Source organism: Vidua macroura, chromosome 15, assembly GCF_024509145.1.
Source record: "Vidua macroura isolate BioBank_ID:100142 chromosome 15, ASM2450914v1, whole genome shotgun sequence".
NCBI lineage: Eukaryota > Metazoa > Chordata > Aves > Passeriformes > Viduidae > Vidua > Vidua macroura.
The window spans coordinates 3,285,142-3,300,620 of NC_071585.1; the positions used below are offsets into that span (position 1 = coordinate 3,285,142).

At 53.2% G+C, this 15,479-nt stretch overlaps 2 protein-coding genes across 2 annotated transcripts; one reads left to right on the forward strand and one right to left on the reverse strand.

Moving 5' to 3' along the window:
• Positions 1 to 74: 74 nt before the first annotated feature.
• On the reverse strand, positions 75 to 9,946 carry ZMAT2 (zinc finger matrin-type 2). The gene is made up of 6 exons (XM_053991247.1): positions 9,865 to 9,946; positions 5,939 to 6,032; positions 5,348 to 5,471; positions 4,228 to 4,301; positions 2,369 to 2,514; positions 75 to 884 (listed from the first exon to the last, which is right to left on the reverse strand). The coding sequence occupies exons 1-6, from the start codon at positions 9,880 to 9,882 to the stop codon at positions 741 to 743; spliced, it is 600 nt and encodes a 199-aa protein (XP_053847222.1). The 5' UTR covers positions 9,883 to 9,946; the 3' UTR covers positions 75 to 740.
• A 38-nt stretch (positions 9,947 to 9,984) lies between these two features.
• LOC128814922 (histidine--tRNA ligase, cytoplasmic-like) lies at positions 9,985 to 15,473 on the forward strand. Its single transcript, XM_053991241.1, has 12 exons — positions 9,985 to 10,196; positions 10,285 to 10,404; positions 10,744 to 10,839; positions 11,614 to 11,739; positions 11,884 to 11,991; positions 12,428 to 12,526; positions 12,833 to 12,926; positions 13,064 to 13,191; positions 13,275 to 13,517; positions 14,201 to 14,317; positions 14,628 to 14,774; positions 14,989 to 15,473. Exons 1-12 carry the CDS (start codon positions 10,002 to 10,004, stop codon positions 15,043 to 15,045), a joined length of 1,530 nt encoding a protein of 509 aa, XP_053847216.1. The 5' UTR covers positions 9,985 to 10,001; the 3' UTR covers positions 15,046 to 15,473.
• Positions 15,474 to 15,479: the final 6 nt, after the last annotated feature.

Sequence of the window (15,479 nt, forward strand, 5' to 3'; positions counted from 1 at the left end):
CTCTGTGCTGCTGGGAGACACCAGCAACTCTTCAAAGCTCTCAAAATGAAGAAAGCATCAAACCCCCACCAAAGGGCCCATTAAAACATTCCATTTATTTCTGGTAAATTGTACACACTTTTCTTTCATTGGCTCTATCCTAGGCCAGTCATGGGGAGGAATTTCTCCCCTACCTCAAAGATACGGAAATTATGGGCTAAAACACAAAGAAAAGAAGGGAAGTCTCCCTTGCAGATAAAACACACAGGAAAGTTTCAGCAACCCAGACTCCATGCAGCCACCAGCTCTGCTCAGCACAAGCCATAAAGATGCACCTCTCACACTGCTTGCTGTGGCACATTTCCGTCATTATGAGCCTAAAAGCAAGTGAATCCCTCCCAGCATCTCAAACACAGCTTGGGTGACAAGTATGGCCTGGTTGACAACTAGATTAATCCTGAACCAGGCCACCTGTGCAGAATGTGCACTTTATTGGCAAAAAAATGTACCCAACAGAGCACTTCCCTGCACACACACGGCCACAGAGCAGCCAGATCTAGGACACAGAAGGAGAAGGGAAGCTAATGAGAGGCAGAGATTGATCTGCAGCACAGGTAGAGTATGGAATCGCTTTTCAACTCTTCCAGCCAACTTCTACTGGGAGATTTACATACAAGTCCTCAATCAAGTCTTTGAAGAGTTATCCAGAGTTCCCTGGGTAAAAACAAGCTGTTCAGAGAAAGAAGAGAGTCCGGAGCTGTTCAGTGGTTCTTTTTGGTTGAGCCAAAACCAGAGAAACCCATCACAGCTGCCATTTCATCATCCTCTTCAAAGGTCAAATCTTCCTCTGCCCGCCTCTTCTTCTCTCTCTGCTTCTCCTTCTTGTAGGCTTTGGCCTTCTCCTCCTGCAGCAAGGGACACAACAGCAAAACAATTTGCACCTCCTGAGCTGAAGGAGTTTTGAGACACCAGGTATTGCAGAATTACCACAAATCCTGCCCACAGTAGCCAAGCTGTGCCTGAGGAAATGAACAGCAGAAATCCTGGCCTGCAGTCTTCAAGGAGGAAGTTCACCAGTAAATCCAGACCACCCCATTTCCCAGGCCAAGAGCAGAGACACAAACACAAATAGACAAAATGAAGCATTATCAAACTCTCTCTTCTGAGCAGACATCACAGGTTTTGCCTGGAATCAAGGCTGAGACAAGGAGCTGCTTTGAAAGCAGGAGGCCATTCCCCTGTCCGATGCTTCGTGCCAGCGGCTGCGATGCCTGCTGGCTCTCAGCCTGGCAGAGTGACAGCTGCTCACTGGAACAGAAGCCGAAGCTCTGAGCGGCTTTGAGGGGGGTTTTGGCATCAAAGAGTTTGCACTGCTCTAATCAAAGTGTTTTGTTCTGTGAGGATCATGAGCCCTGGAACAGAGCCAGGTTTGTACTGGGTGACACTGAAGCATGGCTTCAGCTCCCAACTTAGCAACTGCTCCCACCATTCTCATCACTGTCCACAGTGCTCCTGAACACAGCCATGCCCTGGAGAAAGCTACATCAGGAGCTGCTGCTGATTTCCTTCTTGCCATCCATTGACTGGCAGCAGCTTTTCAACCCACAGCACCCCCTTTGCTGCTGGGGCACCTCCCTCCTATCCCCCAAACAGATGGGGCTCAGCAGCACCACAGCCTGCCCAAGAGCAGAGGACAGGGCTGCTCTGTGAGCACCCCAAAGAGCTCCCCTGTGGTGAAGCAAAGCTCAGGGCTTGGGGAGGGAGACTCAAAGAGGCAGTGATTTGTAACCTTGGGTTATGTGGCTGCTGATAGAGGAGAAGCACCCATAGAAGCTTCTCAGCTATCAGAACTTCATGGGGTCTTCACGTAATTGATTTCCATGTTTACTAACATCTAAGTGCCAGTTTGAGAGAAATCTGCTGTTTTTTGTCACCACCTCACACATCTTGCACCACAGCACACCATTCACAAAGCCCTTCTACACTCGGGGAGGCCACACAGAAGCAAGTGCCCTGTGGAAGGGGATTCCAGCAATCCTAAGTGCTGTGGAAGATAATGGATGATCCTAAATGCTGTGGAAGATCTGCTACCAGACCACACAAATTCCAACACAATTAGTAGGGGACAAAAAACGGACTTGTGCTGTTCTGAGTGGAAATCTGAACTATCAAAAGTTATTCTCACACAGAAAGAGGGGGAAAGGGTGTCCAGGGACAGCAATACAAAGTTTTCAAAAGCAGAAAAACAAATCCCACTCATAGGAGCAGATGAGAAGCCCATGCTACCGAGAACAACGCTTCTGAGGAATGAGAGTAGGAACCAGGGTTGATTTCCTCCCAAAACATGTTTCTGGGGAGCTCTGCTTCCTCAGTTGTTGCCCAGACTCACCTCCTCACGGAGTTCCTTCATCCTCTCCTCAAAGTCATAATCCTTCTGCTTCTCCTCCATCTTCTTCTTGTTCACCTCAAAGCGTTTCTTCACCTGGTCCAGTGTGGAACGCTCCACCCGCATGGACATGCCCAGATTCCTCTGGTCTGGAGAACATGAGTGGAATCAGCAGGGCTCTGCACAAAGTCTCCATCCCTGATCCCAATTTAAACAGCACAGCACCACCTTCCTGCCTGTCATCCCTCTCAAAGCACCTTCCAGGGCCACACTAAGGATTTCTTAGGCTGGGGAGGTGGGCTTTAGGGGGATACCATAACCCACACAAGCAGTGGCCACAACAATCCAAACACTACTTGTAACAAGAGCACAGACTATTCTTTAAAGGTTCCTTATTTGTATGCTCTCTGTCATTTGCTCTGATGCCTCAGGAAATTTAATCTTGGACTAGTGGAATAAAAAAGGGTTGGAGTGTTGAAAAAGGAGCCAGAATAAAACTGACAGGCTGGCATCTCTCGGCTGTGGGCGATGCTAAACAAGACATGAGTGGCACTCAGAGATCCTGATTACACAGGACATTCCCAGCTAAAGCAGAGAATATAAAGTCAGGCCTCTGATTCAGTGGCTCTTCAGAGCAGATTCACAGTTTTTCACTTGTGGGTAAGCCTATGCTGACGGGGCCACCCCCAGAAATGCCTCCAACCCACAATCCTAAGTGGATCCAAACAGCCTGTTCACTCCAGCAGCCCTGCACAGGTTTGTCCCAGGGATGCAGCAGCACTTGGAAGCTTAAACTACACACCAGGAATTAGTAAAAGGGCTGCCAAGAGCAAGCAGGTTTGAGCCAGGTTTATTGACAGGTTTAAAAGTTCCCAGATATACTCATATACTAAGGTACTGTGCAACCAGCCACTTTCCAATCCCAGCTCAACCCTACAACTCATTTCCATGCAGGATTTTTGATTCCAGAGTCCCTCATATGAACTTCTTGCTTATCTCCCAACATGTCAAACAAGGCATGGCACCACCTTCCTCCCATCCACATAAAAGCACAGGCTTTTAAAACACTGTGTTTTCTTTTCTGAGCTACAGAAAGCCAGTCCTCAGGTTTCTACTGAACCTCCTGTTCTCAAACAGCCCCGTGTGCAGGTCTGGAGCTGCCTTTTTGTAAAGGGGTGATTTTGGGACTTCCACTAGGAGCCAAAAATATCTTCATGAGCAGGAACAACATGTGTCAGTCTGTTTTAGTTTCTCTACATTCCCCCCCTCTGAACATGTCAAGGAGAAGCAGTATCTGCAGTCAGATCAATGAGGATATAGTTCTGGTCCATACTCTGGAGTTCAGGCATCAGCCAGTTCTGAGCTTTATACTCAACTTCTACAAAGAGAAGTTTCTGATCCAAAAATAAGCCAGTCCCAGACCTTTTACTTATCTAAGTACTTCTTTATAGTTTCAGTGCTGTAAAAAGCCTCTCTCCAGATTTACAGAGGAGACATCATGATTTTGGGGGTGAACTAAATGACCTCTGAGGGTCCCTTCCAACCCAAACTATTCTAGAATTTTCTCACCCAGGGTTTCTAGCAGCACTGACATGATGGATGGGGAAAATATGTCTACCAACTAGAGTACACCAATCACTGCTTCTGCTGGGCTTATTCCATGAAAATGGTCCAGCACTCTGGAAGGTGTCAGGAGATAAGAGGAGCACCTCCACAGCTCTCATGATGAGCTTGTACATCCTCATCTCCTAAGCAACCTGATCCATGGATAAGTGTTCAGCCCTCAGACATGGGTGATGCACAAAAGGAACAGTGTCTCCAACTCAACCAACCCTCCAAGGAGGCAAAGAAATGCTCCTTACGTTTTTTGCCATTGATGTGATCCAAGAAGTTGATGGAATCTTTCACCACACAGTCACATACGTTACAGTAATACCTGTCAGGAGAGACAGAAAAAATGAACCCCAAAGCATGACACAAAGCTCAACCCACAGAAGAGCTATTTGAGACAATCTGCATGTCACTGGGGATGCAGGACACTTCTCCAAGACAAGAGGGCCCCCAGTGAAGAGCAAGGGCACACCCAATGGACAGGGCTGCCATGGAGGTACTGACCCTCATACCAATATCCCTCTGACATGATAGAAACCGACTTCTCAGCTGCCCTGCAAGACACCAGCCACAGCATCTTCCCCTTCCAGCCACACCCTACTGGGTGGGATGGACTTTGTGGCACAGCCTGCCCTCCCCCAAGGCTGGGCTGGCCAGCAGCCCAGGTTTCCATTCCACAGCCTCTCACCTGGCTGCAAGGTAAGTGCTACCATCCCTATCACTCACAGTGCAACTCCCTGATGAGCACAGCTGTGCCTTCTGCCCATGTTAAGAGCTGCTGCAAAACTCCAGCCAGGGGCTGAACTGCCATCCCTGGGTGCTGGTCAGGGCTGCACATCTCCCTGGCACTAGTGCCCAGGGAGACACTAACAGGTTCACTCCTGAGGTGACACAAACTCAAGACATTCTTTTCATGCTTTTGATGGCTTAGGGTGAGCTCAGAACGCTTTCAGACTTGGGTGGAACACGATTCACACAAACAATGGCCAAACACCATTCCTAAGAACAGCTATCTGGATGTTTCTCCCATTTCCAGTGCACAGATACCCAAATCAGCAGCAGTCCTGGTCTCAGTGCAAGAAGGCCTGGTTAAAGACACCCAAGCAGGCAGCAGAGATCTGCCTCTGTTGGTCCTACAGGTGGGCAACACTGATACCAAGGAATAATGTCCAAAGGGGCTCAGCCTGCTGGGTCTGTTCCATATGTTACCCCAGGAGACACAGTTTAGGTGTAGAAAAACGCAGCCTCACTATCCCAGGCTCCAAACACAGAAGGACAGCAGCTCCTGGTACCTGTGAGGGGTCCCTGCTGTGTTACAACTTCCCAGTCTAACCAACATGACTCTGAGACCTCAATAAGGCCACAACCTACCCTCCCATCTCTGACTGAGGGGTAGTTTTGGTGATGACAATGGTTTTCCCAAGCTTGGATTCCAGGTCCACTTTGTAGTCTCGGTGCCGCAGAAGCTCCCTTTTGACAGGCTGAGCTGGTTTGCCTGAAACATAAACCAAAGGTCAGGCTTGACATGCTGGATTTCATGGTCCCCTTGGTGCAGAGGGGGCTGCTAGGTATCTGGGACTGCCTGATCCATGCAGAAAATGCACCATTGTTTTTAAATCAGTAAAAGATATAATTTCCTCCTCACTGTTTCCTGGTTCCTATTAGAACCAGGTACATCTCTGAGATATCTCCAGCTCTGACTTGAGTCATATTCTGAGATCTTGTTTCCAGCAACTGTTCCCCTCCTTCCCCAAAGAAGAGTCAGCCCCTGGAAAGGTTCTCAGTACTTTCTTTTGTCATAAAAATGTACCCAGTGCCAAACAAAGGAGAAAGGGAAGGAGCAAGCCAGCTCTTTCCCTTTGGGATTCAACTTCTCGCTGCTCTCTCCCTCCCAAATCCCAAGGGTTTGGGAGCCTGACTGCCAATCCAGCACAGCTTGCCTGGAGCCAGCACACCACTCACCATCTTTCTTTTCTCTCTCCTCCGTGAGCCGCTTCTCTGCGAGTTTCTCATACTCATCCTTGTCCCACTTCCTGCGGAAGTCCAGGTTCTTGGTCTGGGAGGGAAATAAAGTTCATTAACATTTATTACACAGTCTGATCACCTCTGAGGGGGTAAAGAGGGAGAATCACTTGGCCTGTGAGGCCAGTGCAGTAAATTAGGAGAATTATATTATATCCCCCTGTCCTCTGTTTTCCATCCAGGAATTATGGATGTGGTTTAAGATAATCATTCTCAGCATGCCTCTAGCTACTACTAGAATAATTTCAGAGTACTAAAAGAAGAAATGAGTTGATCTTAACAGCTCCTGAGATGATCATCCAGGCTTTTGCCTTGAAAATCAGACTCAAATGGGATTGAAACTGATGGATCTCCAACATGGGAAGTGGCCCCTGACAAGCACAGCAGCAGATTACACCTCATTCTTCCAGAAGTCAAAAGAATCCAAGCTGCAATGTCAGACAAGGAGGCTGCAAAACACAGCCCGAGCTACAGAGAGTTTGATTACACTGCAGGAGCAGGGAAGGCTGTGCCTGTCTGCTCTCAGCAGTGTCTACGTGTTGCAGGCATTAAAGTGCCGAGCTTGCCATGAAATCACAGGCACTGGTGTGGGATTTCCAAGTGAGCACATGTACAGGCAAACCAGAACAAGCTCTGAAACCCTGTCTGTCAAGGCAGGGCTTGGAGGTACCAGGGAAGCACCTGTACAAAATCCACGTTTTGCTGTCCTGCTCCTGCAGCTTCACATAGGAAAGGGCAGAAACTCCTCCAAGGCATGCTGGCCCTTTGGGAGCTCCACAGAACTATCTGGCAGTGACAGGATACTTTAATAGAATCCTGGTATGGTTTGGGTTGAAGGGACCCTAAAAATCATCTTGTCCCACATCCCCTGCCACCTTCCAGTAGCCCAGGTTGCCCCAAGCCCTGTCCAACCTGGCCTTGAACCCCTTCAGGGATGGGGCAGTCACAGCTTCTCTGGGCAACCTGTGCCAGGGCCTCACCACCCACTGAGGGAAGAATTTCTTCCCACTATTTAATCTAACCCCGTTTTCTAGCAGTGGGAAGCCATTCCCCCTTATCCTGTCACTCCATGACATTGTTCAAAGTCCTTCTCCAGCTCTCTTGGAGCCCCTCTAGGCACTGGAATGTGCTCCAAGGTCTCCCTGGACAGAGATTGGTGTTCAGTCTTCCCAGGCTGAACACCCCCAGCTCTCTGTCTCCAGAGCAGAGGGGCAGCAGCCCTTGGAGCATATCCACGGCCTCCTCTGGGCTCACTCCAACAGCTCCATGCTGTTTCCTCTGCTGGGGCACTGGAGCTGGACACAGCATGGGCATGAAGATGAATCCAGGTGAGGCTGAATTCAGGTGAAGCTGGCATTGAAGAAAACAAAGACTACTTTTTTTTTGGTGGATTTCACTCAGTCCCCAATGCTGAGGGCAGAAGTGATCGGACAAGAATTCCTATTCCACTCACACCCACTCTGACCAACCCAGCTCAAGTTCTTCCCAGCATTTGCCCCATCTGCAGCTCAGGCCCCTACACCTGGGATCAGCCATGGTTTCACTCAGCCATTTCCTGAATTTCCTGAGCAAAAAACCTCCCTTTGGAAAGAGCTGCATTTCCCTCAGCATGGCAGGGAGAGCCTCTCAGTTTCACATTAAAGAAAGGACAAGATGCATTTAAAAACACCTCCGGGGGAGAAGGACCCCCCTCACCCCACACCCCACCGCCTTCTCCGTTCAGCCAAATCAAGAATCCAATCACAATCCAAAGGACACAAATCCCATTTGGAGCTACAGCAGCAGCACAGCCATTTAAAGTTCTCTCCTCTGGCAATCCTTCAAATGGAACGAACAACTACTGATAGGGATGAAAATGCCTTGGGGAGGCGTAGAAAAATTCTCATTTATTCCCAGAGCTTCTTAAGCACTTTAAGGATGTCGTAACAGGTTTTATTAACCACCCTGAGCAAAAGAAAAGAAAATATCACTGAGTGTAAATTAACGTTTGGGGGTATTTTCCAGACTCTCCTGCATGCCAGGCATTATCACAAATCGTAGCTGGTGGGAGCCTGCAGAGGGGGAGGTTTATTAGCTGCTTCTCTCTCCTGTTGCAATAAAAGGAAAATAGTCTTCTGCAGCTCTTTACCAATCTGCCTCATCCAGGCGTGAGGAAAGGAATTAAACTAAACTGCGTGACAAGATCTTGGTTGGACAATATTTGAAGGGATGGTTCTGATTTGCTCTGGTGGAGGCAAGGGGGCTGCAGGCCCCCAAAATCTTTATCTCAGAGCTGTTTTAAATGACAGAGAATACTTCCCAAATTAATAATAATGATTAATAACCAGAAGTGCCCCACAGCCTCCTGATCCCTCTGGAGATGGACACCAATGATGTACCCAGTATCAGCACCAAAGCCTGTTAAACAACACAGGAGTCCCAAGCCAGGCTCAATCCAACAGGAATTCTCAGCTGGCAATAAGGCACAGACCCCACCTCCCTCACAGGCAGACATCCTGCTCCCCTCACCTCCCCCACTTCATGGAATTAATCCTGGAATGGAAGGAACCCTGAAGACCAGGCAGTCCCACCCCCCTGCCAAGGGTAGGGACACTTTCCACTATCCCAGGTTGCTCCAAGCTCCATTCAACTTGGCCTTGAACATTTCCAGGGATGGGGCAGGCACAGCTTCTCTGGGCAGTGCCAGTGCCTCACTTCTCAGTAAGTGGCTTCAAGGAAGGAAAGATGGGCCAAAAGCCCTCAAAACCACAACTCCTGTGCTGCTGACAGCTTTGGGATGTCACTGGAGGTGTTCCAACACCCTGGCTCTCCACTCAGGCTACACCTGCAGCATCTACCTTACCCATCCCATTTTAACACTCACAGAATCATTTAGGTTGAAAAAACCTCCAAAATCATCAAATCCAAGCTGTGATAGATCCCCACCTTGTCACCCACTCCAGAGCACTGAGTGACACATCCAGTCAGTCCTTGAACACCCCCAGGAATGGTGACTCCACCACCTCCCTGGACAGCCCTTTCCAATGCTGGACAGCCCTTTCTGGGGAAAAACTCCTCCTAATTTCCAACCTAAACCTCCCCTGCTGCAACTTTTGAGGCTGTTTCCTCTTATCCTGTCGCTGGTTGTCTGGGAGCAGAGCCCAACCCACACCTGGGTGCGCTCTCCTGTCAGGGAATTGCAGAGATGTTTCTCCACGAGGACACGGAAAAAGCCACCCTTTCCCTGGGAGGGGAGGGAAAGGAAGGAGTCACCTGCGTGAGCCATCGCCCAGCCCGTGGAGAGGGGAGAGGGGTGGGGGTCCCTGCCAGGGGGCTGCACGTGGGTGGGCACCTCCACCCCGGAGGCTGAGGCAGCTCCATCTCCTCGTGCTCCCGGCTGGGACGGGCGGAGGTCCGGCCCTAGGAAGGGAGGATCACGGAACCACTGCGATTGGCAAAGTCCTCTGAGATCACCGAGCCCAACCTGCGACCCAAGACCACCACGTGAACTGGACCAGGGCACCGAGTGCCGCCTTCTGCCGCGTCTTAAACACCTCCAGGGACGGCGACTCCACGGCTTCGCTGTGGGCGGGATGGCGGTGGGGCCACCCCACTCCCAGCCCTGAAGGTATCAGGAGAACCCTAAGCTCCCAGCGCCCACACAGAGAGCTGTAAAGAGCAGAGATGAGCCCCCTCCCAGCCCGCATACACCCGCCCACCGCGGCACCCCCGGCCCCGCCACATCCTCATCCCGCGGCCTGGCAGCGGCCCCGAGCGCAGCGCGGCGGGGCCCTGCCCCCGGCCCCGCCAAGCCCGGTAGGAGCAGCGGGGGCGGCCGAGCGGCCGGCAGCCCACACTCCGAGGGCAGCCCCGGCGGCAGCACCTACCCCGCTGCCCGACGCCATGGCGAGCTGAGGGCACAGCACCGGGAACTGTCGCGCGGCGCCGTAAAGCGCGGCCGCCCGCGCAGTCACGTGCCCCGCCGCGGTCACGTGCCGGCGCTCCCGGTGTCCCGGTGCCGGCCATGCTGCGCCTCGGGCCCTTCGCCGCCGCCGCCCGATGCCTACCGGCGGGGCCCCGCCTCGGGCCGCTGTGCCTCGCTGGGAGCCGAGGCAGCTTCGCCCGGTCCTGGCCGCCGGCCGGTGACCGCGGCCCCCTGTCCCGGCAGGTGCGGGCGGCGGCGGGCGGCGAGCGGCTGCCGGTGCTGAAGACACCCAAGGTAAAGGCGGGGAGCGGGGGTGGCGCCGGCGGGTAGCGGGTGTTCCCCCGCGCCCTTGCCGCTGACGGCCGCTCTCTATCCCGGGCAGGGCACCCGCGACCACCCACCGGCGCAGGCGGCGCTCCGTGACCGGCTCCTGAGCGCCGTGGTGTCCTGCTTCAAGCGGCACGGGGCGGCCGCCATCGACACCCCCGTGCTGGAGCTGCGGGTGAGGCGCGGCGGGAGCTCTCTTCGCCCTCGGTGTGGGGAGCGGACCCGCCCCGGGGGCTGTGGGCCCCCTCTGCTCCCTCCGGCGGGACTGGGGAGCGCCCCTGTCCTCGGGGGCTTCGGGAGCTCCCTCCGTGGGGCATGGCCGGGTGGGGAGGGCAGCTGGACATTCACTCTTGGTTCTCTTTTTGGGGGGACAGGGAGGTGGACTCAGGTCCGAGGGGGCTGGAGGGGGGATGTGTGTACTGCCCGGTTCGTGGGGATCGAGCTCTGTGCCCCAGCTCGGGGGACCCTTCACCCCGGAGCCACCCCGCTCACCGGCCCCTTTGCCCCTCCCCAGGAGATGCTGGTGGGGAAGTACGGGGAGGAAGCGAAGCTCATCTACGAGCTGCAGGACCAGGGAGGGGAGCTGCTGGCCCTGCGCTACGACCTCACCGTATCCTGTGCTCCCAAGGGCGTGGTGGCGGACCGAGGTAGTGGCCACCTCTGCCTTGAGGGACCTCTCTTACCCTGGTCTGCCTGCAGGTCCCACTGGGGTGATGGCAGCCCCCTTGGCCATCCCAGCTGGTCTGGCTGTTGTTGTCATGACTCCACACCATCTCACAGCCCGGCCAGGAGGGTCCCTTCCTGCTGTGGGCATGCACCAGTATGCTCCACTGTACTGGTTTTATCTCCTCACACTTAAAGTCCCCAACTCTGCTGTGCCCATCCCACCTTGCTAGTTCCACCTGGAAAGGTGTTTGCTGAAGGTGTACATCCCAGGCCTTCTCAACCTCCCCATCTCAACAAAATCTCTTTCCTTCAATGTCCATATAGCAGTGCCATGCGTCGAGTTCCCACTGATCCCACTGTGAGAGGGTGGAATGATGAGAGAGGGTGTATGTGATGTTGTCACACAGTGGGCCTGGAGGAGGAAATGGAGCTGTCCCAGCATTGAGGGAGCTCAGGTGGTTCATTGTACTCATCCTCAGCCTGGGGGATGATCTCCCCAGAGGTCATAGAGTTATAGAATATCACAAGTTGGAAGGGATCCCCAAGAATTGTTGAAGTCCAGCTCACAACCCTGTACAGGACACCCCAAGAATCTCACCATGATTGTGAAAAAGTTGGGAAGTGGCTGGCAAAGGGAAGGGGCGATGGGAGGCTTTGAGGTTCAGCTTCTACAGCTCTGGGGATGTCCATGTTCCCATCCTTAACTCCTCGGGCCCAGGTGCCCTTTGCTCGCTACCTGGCCATGAACAAGATCACCAAGATGAAGCGCTACCACGTCGCCAAGGTGTACAGGAGGGACAACCCGGCCACCACCCGGGGCCGCTACCGCGAGTTCTACCAGTGCGTGAGTGTTGTGCTGGCCAGTGCTGCCACCAAGGCCACAAGGCCAGCAGGGTTTTCCCACTCCAGCTGCTGCAGAGCAGCAGGGTGTGCCTGGCTAAGGCCCCCTGGCTCTGCCAGGAGCTCCCATCACTTCCTCTGCCCCCAGGACTTTGACATCGCCGGGCAGTTTGACCCGATGATTCCCGATGCCGAGTGCCTGAAGATCGTGCACGAGATCCTGAGTGACCTGCAGCTCGGGGACTTTGTCATCAAGGTGAGATTGGGTGGGTTCTCTGTGCCACTGTGCAGTGGTCATTGTTCTGTGGTTTTACACAGTAGCACCTGCTCCCACTCTAAGGCCTGACCCAGAAGTTCATCCCACCTCTCTGCCTCCTCATGGTGTATATGCAAAGGCTGGATCTCAGCTTGGACATGGCCTTAAGCTGGGAATACCAGGAGTTCTCCTGAGGCTGCAGTCAGCAGAGTTCTCTCCAGGACTAACCACAGTCTTCTGCAGAATTCCAGCAGCTGACTAGATCCATAGAGTCACAGGGTGGTTTTCATACCTCTACACCTTCTCTTCCCGTGGAATTTGGGTGCTGGGGGAAAGGGATGAGGAAATGCCAATAGCTGCAGCTTCCCACACACTAGGAAAAAAAGAATTACATCAGAGGGTGCCCCCAAGGTAAATGTGCCTCTCCCTCCCCCAGGTCAATGACCGTCGGATTTTGAATGGTGTGTTTGCTGTCTGTGGTGTTCCAGAGAGCAAGTTCATACCTGCCTGCTCCACCGTGGACAAGCTGGACAAGGTGAGCTTTGGGCTCATGGGGAGACACTTCTGGTTCTTGGGATGGATGACTTAGGCTAGGCAGTGTTCTTGTTGAGAAGGGTTTCACAGCAGCTGAGATGGGGTCTGTAAAGGATTTGAGGAGTTCTTGGGCCTGGTTAAGAATAAAGCCTGGTGATTTGTTAAAAAATCCTGTGAGAGAGAGAGAGAGGCACGGTTAATGAGATTGCTGAGTGTTGTTCCACACAAGTTGTGCACATGTGGGCTGATGGAGGCAGTGGGTGAGGAGAACGTCCTGCAGCAATTGATGCCCTTCTCTGCTCTACAGCTGCCATGGGAAGAAGTGAGGAGTGAGATGGTGGGAGAGAAGGGGCTCTCTCCCGAGGCTGCGGATCGCATCGGGGAGTATGTGCAGCTCCACGGTGAGCACCAGGGGGTCGTGCCCTTGGCCTTGTTGTGGGCTGGGGATGGAAGGTGCAGGGCACACACCCGGCTGGCCGGGGCCACCGTGCCGGGTGCTGCTGCCCTGGCACACCTGAGGCACGGCTGGTCCCTGCAGGTGGGCTGGACCTGATCGAGCAGCTTCTCCAGGACCCAAAGCTATCCCAGAACAAGGTGGCCAAGGAAGGGCTGGGGGACATGAAGCTGCTGTTTGAGTACCTGACCCTGTTTGGCATCACAGGGAAGGTGAGGAGGTGTGGGGGCAGGAGGGGGTGCTGCCCTGGTGGGCCCCAAGCAGGCGGTGACGGGGCCGCCCTTGTGCCCTGCAGATCTCCTTCGACCTGAGCCTGGCGCGGGGCCTGGACTATTACACGGGGGTGATCTTTGAGGCTGTGCTGCTGCAGCAGGAGAACGAGCGCGGGGAGGAGCCGGTCAGCGTCGGGAGCGTGGCTGGAGGCGGCCGCTATGACGGGCTGGTGGGGATGTTTGATCCCAAGGGCCGGAAGGTGCCCTGTGTGGGGGTCAGCATTGGCATCGAGCGCATCTTCTCCATCCTGGAACAGAGACTGGAGGTAGGTGATGCAGGCAGTGCATTGGGGAAGGCCCTAGGAAGCAAAATATTGTTTATTAGAGGTCTCCAGCTCCACAGCGCTCAAGGGAAAATAATTCTGGGGGAGAGGGTGGCTCTTCCCTTGCCTAAATATTGATGCACAGAAGACAGAGTCCTTTTGTGCAGCCTGCTAGGATGCAGGTGTGGGCAGCTGAAGGCAGCATTCCCTAGGAGATGTCAAGGAAATGTTAGAAACAGCCTTGAGCTCTGAGCCTGGCTTTGAGCTTTGTGCCTCTGTCACTATATTCTTGGGTCTTTCCTCTGATGTTTTCTGTCCTGGGGATTCTGAAGCAATGAACTGGGTAACAGCTCTGAACTCACTCTAATAAACACCAGGAAAGCCTCTGTGGAGATTAATCATTCTGTGTTTGGTTCCAAGCCTGTGATTCTTTGCAAGTGAAGCTGAGGCAATGTGTTTGTACCTGAAGAATCAAAGGAGACATTGGAAAGCTGTCCAGGAAGTCCCTGAGGAACAGCAGCACACAATTAAGTAGTGTAACACAATGCAGACTCTCTGGGGGGCTCATTAAAGGTGCCCAGGTTGTCACTGACTGAGTTAAGGTCTGGAGATAGATGATTGGAGCTGTTGTGAGCTGCAGATTCCCACGGAGTCACTCCCATGAATGTCCCATTGTGTCCCTTCAGGCATCTGGGGAGAAACTTCGCACAACTGAGACCCAGGTGCTGGTGGCTACACCTCAGAAACATCTGCTTGCTGCCAGAATGAAGCTCATCTCCGAGCTCTGGGATGCAGGGATCAAGGTAAAGGAATGACTTGGGCTTGGCAGTGTCACAGGTGAGGGAGGGAGAGCCTGAAGGGAGCTGAAGAACAGCAAGACCCACTCCATTAGTTGTGTGTCTCTCCAAGACCTGGGCCTGTCTGAGATCACAGAGTTATTCAGGTTGAAAAAGACCTCCAAGATCATCAAGTCCAACCTTTAGATCTAGGCAGGCAGAGAAGAGCAGCCCAGAGCAGTGAAGTGATTGCTGCAGGGTTTGGTTTTGGTGCTTTACTGCAGTATCCATCAGAGCGAAGTTGGGTTAGTGATTCACCCTTCCCTTTCCCTCCTAGGCAGAGATGCTGTACAAGAAGGATCCTAAATTGCTGAAGCAGCTGCAGTATTGTGAGGACACAGGGATCCCCCTTGCTGCCATTGTGGGAGAGCAGGAGCTGGCAGATGGAGTCGTCAAGCTGCGAGATGTTGCAACAAGAAAGGAGGTGAGAGTGCCCTTTTACACCAGGTTTTAAAGTACTTCCAAACTCTAGAGATAACTGATTGAGGGAAAACCCAGAGCTGTTATCTCTGTGTTCTTTGGGAGGCCATAGCACAGATCTGTTGGGTGACTCCAGAAAACCAGTCACAAACTGCACTGGTATCCTCACTTAGTCCTTAAAAGTGCTCTTCTCTACTGCTGGTCTGTTTGCTTTGTAGGTTGATATCCCCAGAGAAAAGCTTATTGATGAGATCAGGAGAAGGCTGGAGCCCTGAGGACTTCTCTGGCTGGAGCTGCTTGGCAGAACTGCTGCACAACTGGAACCCTCCAGCACCCTCAGCCCCTCGCTGCCAGCTGCGGTCTGGTGACATCCACTGGCCTAAGGCTCATTGCCTCGGCTCAGGCAGTGAGAACTGAGGAGTAAGACGGTTTTAAAAGCTATGGACGGTGCAGTCACCAGGTTAACCTTCTGGTTAGCTTCTCTGAAGGCCAAGTTTGTGGGTTCCTAGTCCTGCAGTCCCTGTACAGCCATTTCTGTCACTGTAGGTGGTGGTGGCACAGATGGATGTGGTGAAGCTCAAGCAGGATCAGGCGGAACTGCAGATTTGGGAGGGGGAATCCGTGGTGTGTTAGGGACTGCCAGCTCAGGGCGAGGAGCAGTGGAAGGGCACCCCCGCCCCTATTGGGCTGCGGGGGCCGGTCCCGACCC